The following is a 12,400-nucleotide window of genomic DNA, read 5'->3' as shown; positions in this document are numbered from 1 at the left end:
TTTAGATGCACTATTGTAAAGTGGTTGTTCCACTGGATATCATAAGGTGAATGCACCAATTTGTAAGTCGCTCTGGATAAGAGCGTCTGCTAAATGACTTAAATGTAAAATGTAAATGTAAATAATGTCCATTCCTCTTGTGAACCATCAATTACGTAGTCCACAGCCAGGCAGGCATTCAGTAGGGTAGATAAAGAACTGGCAGACAGACATACTGGAGCTCAGTGCGTCAATTGGCCCATAAACTTAGATATCACTTACTTAATTAAACCACACAAGCCACAAGCTATACTTGCCAATGAGGGGTTTACTTTAGTGTCTCCTAGGTGAATGTGACGCAGGTAAACAAATACAATATGCTACAGTGCACAAATCTTTTAAAGTTCAAACCAAGTTACTGCCAACAGTATGCCCACAATTTATAGGCAACTATTTGCCTTCTGCACAGACCCATGCACCAAAAAGTGTAATGTTACTGTAAGCTACTTTAGTAGGCCTATTATAAAATGTGCCATTGTTTTGCATTTAGTTTTAGAAGGGCTGCGGGGTATTCTTCCATGCTCAAGCATCTCAACTGAGTTTTGATACACTGTTTGGTTCCAGAACTAAGAAGCTGCTATAAAATACTGTTGAGGTCAAATCAAATAAAATTGTCTTTGTTACATGCGCCAAATACAACAGCTGTAGACCTTACAGTGAAATGCTTACTTACAAGCCCTTAACCAACAATGCAGTTTTAAGAAAAATACCTAAGGTTCGCTGCAACTTGGTCTCAGAGCATTTCATATTATTCTGTATGTAAATCCGAGAGACTACATTTAGTATGATAGGGTACGTTTTGTATGGTATGTATTAATTTGTCGACATCCAACACCCATGTCGTATGATAGGAAGAGTGGCGCTGAAGGAGATGGATGCCGTTTTGCTATCCCGTAACCAATTGTGCTATTGTGTATGTTTTTTGCGTTATTTGTGGTCAGATGAAGCAGATGCTAAGCTACAGGACTGTTTTGCTAGCACAGACTGGAATATGTTCCGGGACTCTTCTGATGCCATTGAGGAGTACACCACTCCTCAATGGCCTCATCAATAAGTGCATCGATGACATCGTCCCCACAGTGACCATACGTACCCCAACCAGAAGCTATGGATTACAGGCAATATCTGCACTGAGCTGAAGGGTAGAGCTGCCGCTTTCAAGGAGCGGGACTCTAACCTGGAAGCTTATAAGAAATCCCGCTATGCCCTCCGACGAACCATCAAACAGGCAAAGCGGCAATACAGGACTAAGATTGAATCATCGTACTACACCGGCTCCGATGCTCGTCGGATGTGGCAGGGCTTGCAAACTATTACAGACTACAAAGGGAAGCACAGCCACGAGCTGCCCAGTGACACGTAACTACCAGACGAGCTAAATTACCTCTATGCTCGCTTCAAGGCAAGAAACACCGAAGCATGCATGCGAGTATCAGCTGTTTCGGGCGACTGTGTGATCACGCTCTCCATAGCCGATGTAAGTAAAACCTTTAAACAGGTCAACATTCACAGGGCTGCAGGGCCAGACAGATTACCAGGACGTGTACTCTGAGCATGCGCTGACCAACTGGCAAGTGTCTTCACTGACATTTTCAAACTGTCCCTGAATGAGTCTGTAATACAACATGTTTCAAGCAGACCACCATAGTCCCTGTGTCCAAGAACACTAAGATAACCTGCCTAAATGACTACCGACCCGTAGTCTTCATGTAGCCATGAAGTGCTTTGAAAGGCTGGTCATGGCTCACATCAATACCACTCCAATTTGCATACCGCCCCAACAGATCCACAGATGATGCAATCTCTATTGCACTCAACACTGCCCTTTCCCACCTGGACAAAATGAACACCTATGTGAGAATGCTATTTATTGACTACAGTTCAGCATTCAACACCATAGTGCCCTCAAACCTCATCACTAAGCTAAGGAACATGGGACTAAACACCTCCCTCTGCATCTGGATCCTGGACTTCCTGATGGGCCGCCCACCAGGTGGTAAGGGTAGGTAACAACACATCCTCAACATGGGGGCCCCTCAGGGGTTCGTGCTCAGTCCCCTTCTGTACTCCCCGTTCACTCATGACTGCATGGCCAGGCACAACTCCAACACCATCATCAAGTTTGCTGATGACATAACAGTGTCACCAACAACGATGAGACAGCATATAGGGAAGAGGTGAGAGACCTGGCCGTGTAGTGCCAGGACAACAACCTCTCCCTCAATGTGACCAAGACAAAGGAGATAATTGTGGACTACAGGAAAAGGAGGACCGAGCACACCCCCATTCTCATCGACAGGGCTGCAGTGGAGCACGTTGAGAGCTTCAAGTTCCTTGGTGTCCACATCAGCAACAAACCATCATGGTCCAAACACATTAAGACAGTTGTGAATAGGGCACAACAAAGCCTATTCCCCCTCAGGAGACTGAAAAGATTTGGCATGGGTCCTCAGATTTTCAAAAGGTTCTACAGCTGCACCATCGAGAGCAACCTGACTGGTTGCATCACTGCCTGGTATGGCAACTGCTCGGCCTCCGATCGCAAGGCACTACAGAGGGTAGTGTGTACGGCCCAGTACATCACTGGGGCTAAGCTTCCTGCCATCCAGGAACTCTATACCAGTCGGTGCCAAAGGAAGGTTCTAAAAATTGTCAAAGACTCCAGCCATCCTAGTCATAGACTATTCTCTCTGCTACCCCACGGCAAGTGGTATCGGAGTGCCAAGTCTAGGTCCAAAAGACTTCTTAACAGCTTCTACCCCAAAGCTATAAGACTCCTGAACAGCTAATCAAAGGGCTACCCAGACCCCTCTTTTACACTGCTGTTACTCTCTGTTTATTATCTATGCATAGTCACTTTAACTCTACCTACATGTACAACATGTACATATTACCTCAATTACCTTGACTAACCGGTGCCCCCCGCACATTGATTCTGTACCGGTAACCCCTGTATATAGCCTCGCTATTGTTATTTTACTGCTGCTGTTTCATTATTTGTTACTTTTATTTTCAATTTTTTACTAAACACTTTTTTAAAGCATTGTTGGTTAAGGGCTTGTAAGTAAGCATTTCACTATAAGGTCTACACCTATTGTATTCGGTGCATGTGACAAATACAATTTTATTTTATTGGAATTTTCAAAACGTATGACATGTTACAAATTCTAGCTACGTAGCTAACGTTAGCTAGGAGGTTAGGGTCAATGATTAGGGTTAAGTTTAGGAGTTATGTTAAATGGTTACGATAAGGGTTAGCTGAAATGGTTATGGTTTGGGGAAGGATTATCTAAAAGAGTTAAGGTTAGGTTTAGGGGAAGAGTTAACCAACATGCTCATAGTTGCAAAGTAGCTAATTACCTAAAATGCTAAAGTTGTCTGTGATGATATTCAAACTCGCAACCTTTGGGTTGCCTTAAGTAACCATCTGTCTTATGTAACCATTCCAAACGTTACATATCATACTAAAATCATATTTACGTTTACTATGTTACGTCTAGTCTGAGACCAGGCTGTTCCAACCTGTGAGGGTGTTACCATGGCGAGAGGAAGCTAGCCAAACACATGTCAGTAGTATCTTTTCAAAGCTTGGGGGACACTGAGCTGTGGGTTGTCAGGGGTATTTTGTTATTTCGTTTTCTTTATCTTCTTTACCCCAATTCTATGATTTTATCCCTAGGGAAATGCAGCTTCATCCCTCTGGTTTGCTGCGCACGGGTATGTTTTGCTTCTTTCAGGTGGTCAAAAGAGAAACAATGTTGCAGTAGCTAGCTATTATGCTAGCATCGGCGGCTAACTTTATAGAGATATCATGTTGATACATTGTGCGCACAAAAATTACACTTTGTAGCTAGCGACTTACTGTCGGTGTAGCATCACGTCCTTCCTACAACAATGTGGTGATGACCTTGAAAAAACAAGTGTTACCTTCTAAGAATATTGTCGTAGCTAACTACAAAAAAATGGATCAACTGCCTGCCAAGTGAAGTTGCTGTTGATTTATTGAGTGCCACATTTATTACGCCAACCTTTATTCATGTATCTCTCATCAGATGATCAGACATTCCTGGGGATAGATTACACTAATTTGAAGGCTTTGTGCAGAATCCACGGGCTTAGACTCAGAGACAGGTAGGCCTATGACTCTCTACTCTACCTTTAATGAATTAAGCTTCTTTCAGTTTCAGTTTATTCATATCAGTCAGTGACACTGTACATCGGAGACTGTATTTAATGTGGTGGTTTCTAAAATACCAACAGATGCCTACAATATCAATATTGTAGGCTACCATGGGCACTTTTTAAAAAATTCATCATGATTCAGAATAGCTCTTGCACTCTAAATCACATCATCACATTTAATCAGTTTGTTGTTTACTCCTTTGATAAACGTGTTTTTACAGCAACAGATACCAATCAACTGAAGAGGCCCATAACGATTTCATGAACTCCTATCAAAATATATTTCTCCGGCCAAAGAAAATGGTTGCCCGGAACCCTTTCCAGGCAGATAGCAAAGTGTAAGTATCTTACAGCTAGATAACAACACCCTATGCAAAATCAATGTCTGGCTAGACTACTTTATAAATGAATCAAGGACAGCCAGATAGCAGCATTCAGTTCTCAAGGATCATTATTTTAAATAAAAAGTTAACATAAGAAAATTGTCAATTTAACAGTAGGAGTGGTTTCCCGGACACAGATTAAGCCCAGTCCTGGATTAAAAAACAAGTTCAATGGGAAATCTTCATCGGAAATAGTTTTTAGTCCAGGACTAGGCTTAATCCGTGTCTGGGAAACCGCCCATAGAAGTTTGTGAAGAAGAAAATGGGATCACTGCCTTTCTGTGCACTGTGCTTTTTCTAGATACCAGCAGATGTTAGTAGCTAATTGTTTTCATAGCCAGACTAGTGTCGCAAGAAATGATTTAAGTTACATGTTTATCAACCTAAGTAGAGGGGGATGCTTTCTGTAGCATCCAGTTAAAAAAATAAAAAAATAATGTTTCTCCATGTAGTAAATAACCAAATGGAGAGAGGGAGGCGAGGGGGGGAAGAGCGCAGATGCGCCACTATTTTATACCTTTCCAGTGTTTACTGATGCAAGGAGGGCGGTCATTAGATCTCTCCATCTCATCCATTAAACTGATTAAGCTCAGAGTTCGAGCTGCGGACCTTTTCGCCAAAGCTCTCACTCACTCCCTAAGCCAAAAAGCTAAGTGCATGTAGATCTTGCTTTGTACTAATGAATTCACAGAACGTTTAAGAAATAGACCTCTCCATAGTGGAAGAAGAACAATATTAAAAAAAATATTCATAACATTTTACTTTAACTTTGACAAACGTTTAAGCAAGAAAAAATAGGTAAAGAAGTGAAAAGCAGCGCGGGATGTTTTTACTAAGTGCCCTGGAGTGGAGTGACGCACAGTAGTGAAACCTGTCAATCAAACATGGTTTGACAACACAACAACAAACCCACTCACAGAGAGACAGATGCATTGAGTAATACATAATGTGGTACAGTGGAAAGAAAGGAAGCGCTACTTTCAGCTACTGTAGAAATTAGTGTTCTGGTGGGCAGTGACATATGAGTCACAGCTTTAATTGCCGTGAATATAGATCCGCTCTCAGTCGGGGTTGGGCCGCTTGAAACGGCCTTGCCATGAGAATGCCGGTGCCTGTACTCATTTTGGGTGCCAGTATTCTTTATATTTACACTACCGTTCAAAAGTTTGGGGTCACTTCGAAATGTTCCTGTTTTTGAAAGAAAAGCAAATTCCTTGTGCATTAAAATAACATCAAATTGATCAGAAATACAGTGTAGAAATTGTCAATGTTGTAAATGACTATTGTAGCTGGAAATGGCTGATTTCTAATGGAATATCTACATAGGCGTACAGAGGCCCATTATCAGCAACCATCACTCCTGTGTTCCAATGGTACGTTGTGTTAGCTAATCCAAGTTTATCATTTTTAAAAGACTATTTGATCATTAGAAAACCCTTTTGCAATTATGTTAGCATAGCTGAAAACTGTTGTTCTGATTTAAAGAAGCAATAAAACTGGCCGCCTTTAGACTAGTTGTGTATGTAACAGTGTAGGTTCCGTCCCTCTCTTCGCCCCAACCCGGACTCGAACCAGGGACCCTTGCACACATCAACAACTGACACCCACGAAGCATCGTTACCCATCGCGCCACAAAAGCCGCGGCCCTTGCAACGCAAGGGGAACAACCACTTCAGGTCTTAGAGCGAGTGACGTCACCGATTGAAACGCTATTAGCGCGCACCACCGCTAACTAACTAGCCATTTCACACATTTGACCTCCTCCTTTTCCGCAGCAACCAATGATCCGGGTCAACAGCATCAATGTAACAGTGCCGCGGCTTTTGTGGCGCGATGGGTAATGATGCTTCGTGGGTGTCAGTTGTTGATGTGTGCAAGGGTCCCTGGTTCGAGCCCAGGTTGGGGCGAAGAGAGGGACGGAACCTACACTGTTACATGTATCTGGAGCATCAGCATTTGTGGGTTCGATTACAGGCTCAAAATGGCCAGAAACAAAGAACTTTCTTTTGAAACTCGTCAGTCTATCCTTGTTCTGAGAAATGAAGGCTATTCCATGCGAGAAATTGCCAAGAAACTGAAGATCCCTTCACAGAGCAGCGCAAACTGGCTCTAACCAGAATAGAAAGAGGAGTGGGAGGCCCCGGTGGACAACTGAGCAAGAGGACAAGTACATTTGAGTGTCAAGTTTGAGAAACAGACGCCTCACAAGTCCTCAACTTGCAGCTTCATTAAATAGTACCCGCAAAACACCAGTCTCAGCGACTCCGGGATGCTGGCCTTCTAGGCAGAGTTGCAACGAAAAATCCATATCTCAGACTGGCCAATAAAAAAAAATATAGGCAGAGGAAGATTGTTAAAAAGTGTTATGGACAGACTATTCTAAGTTTTTAGGTGTTCCGATCACAAAGAAGAACTTTTGCGAGACGCAGAAAAGATGCTGACGGAGTGCTTGATGCCATCTGTCAAGTATGGTGGAGGCAATGGGATGGTCTGGGGGTGCTTTGGTGGTGGTAAAGTGGGAGATTTGAACAGGGTAAAAGGGATCTTGAAGAAGGAAGGCTATCACTCCATTTTGCAACGCCATGCCATACCCTGTGGACGGCGCTTAATTGGAGCCAATTTCCTCCTACAACAGGACAATGACCCAAAGCACAGCTCCAAACTATGCAAGAACTATTTAGGGAAGAAGCAGTCAGCTGGTATTCTGTCTATAATGGAGTGGCCAGCACAGTCACCGGATCTCAACCCTATTGAGCTGTTGTGGGTGCAGCTTGACCGTATGGTATGTAAGAAGTACCCATCAAGCCAATCCAACTTGTGGGAGTGCTTCAGGAAGCACGGGGCAAAATCTCTTCAGAATACCTCAACAAATTGACAACTAGAATGCAAAAGGTCTGTAAGGCCGTAATTGCTGCAACTGGAGGATTCTTTGACGAAAGCAAAGTTTGAAGGACACAATTATTATTTAAATTAAAAATCATTATTTATAACCTTGTCAACGTCTTGACTATATTTCCTATTAATTTTGCAACTCATTTCATGTATGTTTTCAAGGAAAACAAGGACATTTCTAAGTGACCCCAAACTTTTGAACGGTATTGTAGGTGCAGGAGCTGCACAATACTTTTATCTAATATTATAGAAGATGAACAGGAGCTCAAGCAGCAAAACATGGTAGGTGCTGGTACTCAGCTCCGGTGAGCTCCTGCCCAAGTCGAGCACTGTTAATAGGATTAGTCTACATAGGACATGCCACTATGATTAACTTAACCTAGTTCAATTAAGTGAGTTTGTCAGTGGGGTCTCTCTCTCTGGTTGAAAGAAAGTTAACATGCTCAATGTGACGTTTCCCCTGAGAGGATTTAAGTGTCGTCAGTTGAACGGTGTTTCCTCCGACACATTGGTGCTGCTGGCTTCCGGGTTAAGCAGGTGGGTGTTAAGGATCGCGGTTTGGCGGGTCATGTTTTGGAGAACGCATGACTCAACCTTCATCGCATGACTCAGGTAGCCTAGTGGTTAGAGCGTTGGACTAGTAACCGAAAGGTTGCTAGATCGAATCCCTGAGCTGACAAGGTAAAAATCTGTCGATCTGACCCTGACAAGGCAGTTAACCCACTGTTCCTAGACTGTCATTGAAAATAAGAATTTGTTCTTAACTGACTTGCCTAGTTAAATAAAGGTAAAAAAAGACTCTCCCGAGCCCTTGGGGAGTTGCAGCGATGAGAGAAGATTGCAATTTGGGGAGAAAAGGGGGGTAAAAAAGAATTGTTGTCGTTGTTCCCACCAGCGCTCCCGGCCCTGAGAAGCTGAAGGCCAGTGAGAGCCAGGAGCCAGTGAACAGGAGCCTAGGTCATGGGAGACAGACTCAAGAGACACTCATCAACCAAATGATCAAAGCCCTCAAAAAGTTGTGAGTAGAGAATTGTCTGTCAGGGTGATAAAGCCATGTCCTGATCTACCAGCTGGTGGGCGAGATAAATCCTGATCTAATACTGAGGCGAGTTCAACAAAGGCTTGTTTGCAGCGAACATGTTGCCAGAGTGACAATTTCACTTGAACGATTTGAATGAGCATTCCAAAATGTTAGGTGAAACATCAAACAGTTACTTTTTGTAAGGATTACTGTGACTTTTTAGTGACAATATTCAAACGTAAAACAACTTAACTATTCCTACTAAATATAGTAGAAAGTCTACATGGCCACTTTATTATTTTTAATGGCAGTTTAGACCCGAACACACACTTACGCTTGCTGCACATTATCATCTCAGACTGTTGGCTAACACAAAACAAATGGAATATGTTAGCCAATTATTTCCCTTGTTGAACGCACCTCTAGTTATATTGAAGTAAAGAGTAAATACTGTGATGTATGCACATTAAAGTGCAAGGACATAACTCCTGTCCACGTCCAATATATTATTGCATGCGTTCGTTGCTTCTTAAAAAAATGTGATATTACCTTGAAGTAGTATATATTACTGTATAATATCCCTGCACATAACTTCTGTAGCTTAAATTAATTCAGGTTTTTACTGTACAGTACAGTATCTCTGGTTGAGTCATAGACAATGCTGTGAATATTGCACTTCTCTTCAAAAACCAGAAGGGGGCAGTGTATTCCCTTTGTAACTGTCTCCGCATCAACTTTTCTGAACATGTGCTGCGCTGAGCTCCTTCTTCACATTTCCCCCCTTGGCTGGCCAACAGATGATGAAGTACTGTTTTCATTAGAATTAGCCAGATGCAGTCGAGGATCATTCTGGCTGCGTCCCAAATGGCACCCTATTCCTTTTCCCTATACAGTGCACTTTCTGACGGGGGTCCATATGGCTCTGGTCAAAAGTAGTGCACTTTGTAGGGAATAGGGTGCCATTTGGGTCAGAGCCCTGAGTTCTACAACAACAACTCCAGCAGGATGACATATTAAGAATGTCAAATCAATAGCATTTGGTGCCTCTACTACACATGGAACTGTCTCAAAGTAAACGAACCAAATCACTATACCAGCCCCAGACCTCCTTGTAATCATCAAAGCTCCTTGTAGCCTTGATTCATTTGGATGGGACAGACAGTTTATGTATGCCCTTTTGCCTTCATGTTTTGATTTCCCTGCTATCATGGTTAATCATTGTGAGATTATCCCTGACCAGCATGTTCAGTAAATTTGTTTATTTGGCCCTCCCTGGCCATATCGTGACAAAGGCTGTGTCTGAAATGGCACCCAACATACAATGCCTTCAGAAAGTATTCACACCACTTGACTTTTCCCACATTTTGTTGTGTTACAGCCTGAGTTTAAAATAGATTCAATTTAGATGTTGTGTCACTTACCTACACATAATACCCCATAATGTCAAAGTGGAAATGTTTTTAGAAATGTTTATAAATAAATTAAAAATTAAAAGCTGAAATGTCTTGAGTCTACTGTAAGTAATCAACCCATTTGTTATGGCAAGCCTAAATAAGTTCAGGAGTAATATTTGCTTAACAAGTCACATAGTAAGTTGCATGGACTCAGTATATGTACAACAATAGTGTTTTATTTTTTTATGACTACATCATCTCTGTACTCCACACATACAATTATCTTTAAGGTCCCTCAGTTGAGCAGTGAATTTCAAACACCTATTGGTAGATGGGTAAAAATAAAAAACATACCTTGAATATCCTTTTGATCATGGTGAAGTTATTAATTACACTTTGGATGGTGTGTCAATACACCCAGTCTCTACAAAAATACATTTGGCCTTCCTAACTCAGTCACCATGATGCCAATGGTGACTTTAAAACAGAGTTTAATGGCTGTGATAGGACAAAACTGAGGATGGATCAACAACATTGTAGTTACTCCACAATACTAACCTAATTGACAGAGAAAAAAGGAAGCCTGTACAGAATAAAAATATTCCAAAACATGCATCCTGCTTGCAACAAGGCACTAAAGAAATACTGCAACAACCAAAAAATGGCAAAGCAATGAAGTTTTTATCCTGAATACAAAATAGTATGTTTGGGGCAAATCAATACAACACATTACTGAGTACCACTCTTCATATTTTCAAGCATTGATGTGACTGCATCATGTTATGGGTATGTTTGTACTCATGATAAAAAACAGAGTGGAGCTAAGCACAGGCAATATCCTAGAGGAAAACCTGGTTCTTTTCACCAGACAATGGGAGATGAATTCACCTGTCAGCAGGACAATAACCTAAATCACAAGGCCAAATCTACACTGGAGTTGCTTACCAAGAAGACAGTGAATGTTCCTGAGTGGCCGAATTACAGTTTTGACTTAAATCTGCTTGAAACTATATGGCAAGACCTGAAAATGTTTGGGTGATCAATTTGATAGAGCTTGAAGAATAATGGGCAAATGTTGCCCAATCCAAGTGTGAAAAAGCTCTTAGAGACTTCTCCAGAAAAACTCTTTAATCACTGCCAAAAGTGTTTCTAACATGTATTAACTCAGGACTCGGGGATGAATACTTATCTAATGTTTTATATTTGCTTTATATTTAATATCTTTTTTACAAATGTTAGAATTTTTTCTTCCACTTTGACATTACAGAGTATTTTGTGTAGATTGTAGACAAAAAATGGCAATGAAATTCATTTTAGTCTCACTTTGTAACACAACAAAATGTGGAAAAGTCAAGGGGTGTGAATACCTTCTGAAGGCTCTGTAGTGCAGTACTTTCTTCCTATAGCGAATAGGGTGCAATTTCAAATGCCGAGATGGACATCCCTCTGGTGATATAAGGTAGCAACATCCTCCTGGATGTTTTTATTTGAGGTGTCTGTTTCCAGCCTGCCTGTGTAGAATTGATTCATTGACATTCCTAGTGTTTTTATTTAATCTTTCCTTTTCATCGAGGCAGTGGGTTTTACAAAGTTGCATTATAATGTGGTGTTTTTGGCTTCTCTTTGCCTGGTAGTGTTGGACAGAACAGGACCTGTGCAGAGAGAGTGGCCTCAGAGTGCTGTAGTATTTCATTGAGGGGATCATTGGGATCTAATGTGTTGTACAGTAGGTGTGTGAAGTACTATTAGAACGAAGCCCGACTCTCTATTCAAACATTACATCAGGGTTGGGGTCAATACCATTTCAATTAGTCAATTCAGAAAGTACACTGAAATTCCAATAACATTGAATGCTTTTCAATTAGGAAAATTTTAATTTTGAATTTGGTTTTCTTTCTGAAATGACTGTAATTGAAATGGAATTGACCCCAATTCATGTCTTCTCTATGTTCCTGATACAGTGCTCTGTTCAATAAAGACAAAGGATTTAGAGAAAGCAATTTATATTACTGCAGTAAGGCTCCCAGAATTGCTCTGAATCCGAAAAAGCGCCACACAGGTTTGGCAGGGTTTTGTACAAAACTCATGTTACCCCCCTGCCTCGAAATATCCATTGTCTGAAGCAATCAGAGGCTAAACTAACTGCACCAACCTCCCACCAACCTTTGTGCAGTATTAAGCTACTGTATTATTCTTACTTTAAAGCTCTGTCATTGTGTTGTTTTACCATCGGCTTATCTTCTGATCTGAGGTCAGTGTGTCAGCATCAGCAACAACAGGAGGAAGGTCAAGGTTAATGAAAGGTGTTTCTCTCTCCTCTCTGCCACCTGGCCTACACAGATGGAACTACAGATAGCACCATCCTTTTCCTCCCATCCATATGCCTGGTCTGAGTGACTATGCAGCCCTGCCTGCACTTTTTTGGCCATAGGCTCCTGCCCTGCTTGCCTCACTGCTTCCCTAGTTTTTCACTTCCTCTCTGTAAATGG

General features: G+C 41.7%; 1 protein-coding gene across 3 annotated transcripts in view; it reads left to right on the top strand.

Annotated features, from left to right (window-relative positions):
• Window positions 1–3,554: 3,554 nt before the first annotated feature.
• Window positions 3,555–12,400, top strand: part of cnbd1 (cyclic nucleotide binding domain containing 1) — a 71,819-nt gene continuing 62,973 nt past the window's right edge. The window contains exons 1-5 of one of the 3 annotated variants that reach the window (XM_014157436.2): window positions 3,555–3,605; window positions 3,719–3,756; window positions 4,092–4,170; window positions 4,443–4,559; window positions 8,392–8,514. In XM_014157436.2, the coding sequence (XP_014012911.1) occupies window positions 3,604–3,605; window positions 3,719–3,756; window positions 4,092–4,170; window positions 4,443–4,559; window positions 8,392–8,514 (359 nt within the window). In that variant the 5' untranslated portion in view covers window positions 3,555–3,603. Of the gene's footprint in view, window positions 3,757–4,091; window positions 4,171–4,442; window positions 4,560–8,391; window positions 8,515–12,400 lie in introns of all 3 variants that reach the window. The other 2 variants (XM_014157435.2, XM_045702129.1) reach the window with 2 other exon arrangements.

Source organism: Salmo salar, chromosome ssa19 (genome assembly GCF_905237065.1).
Source record: "Salmo salar chromosome ssa19, Ssal_v3.1, whole genome shotgun sequence".
Taxonomy (NCBI): domain Eukaryota; kingdom Metazoa; phylum Chordata; class Actinopteri; order Salmoniformes; family Salmonidae; genus Salmo; species Salmo salar.
This window is presented reverse-complemented; position numbering and strand designations above follow the sequence as displayed.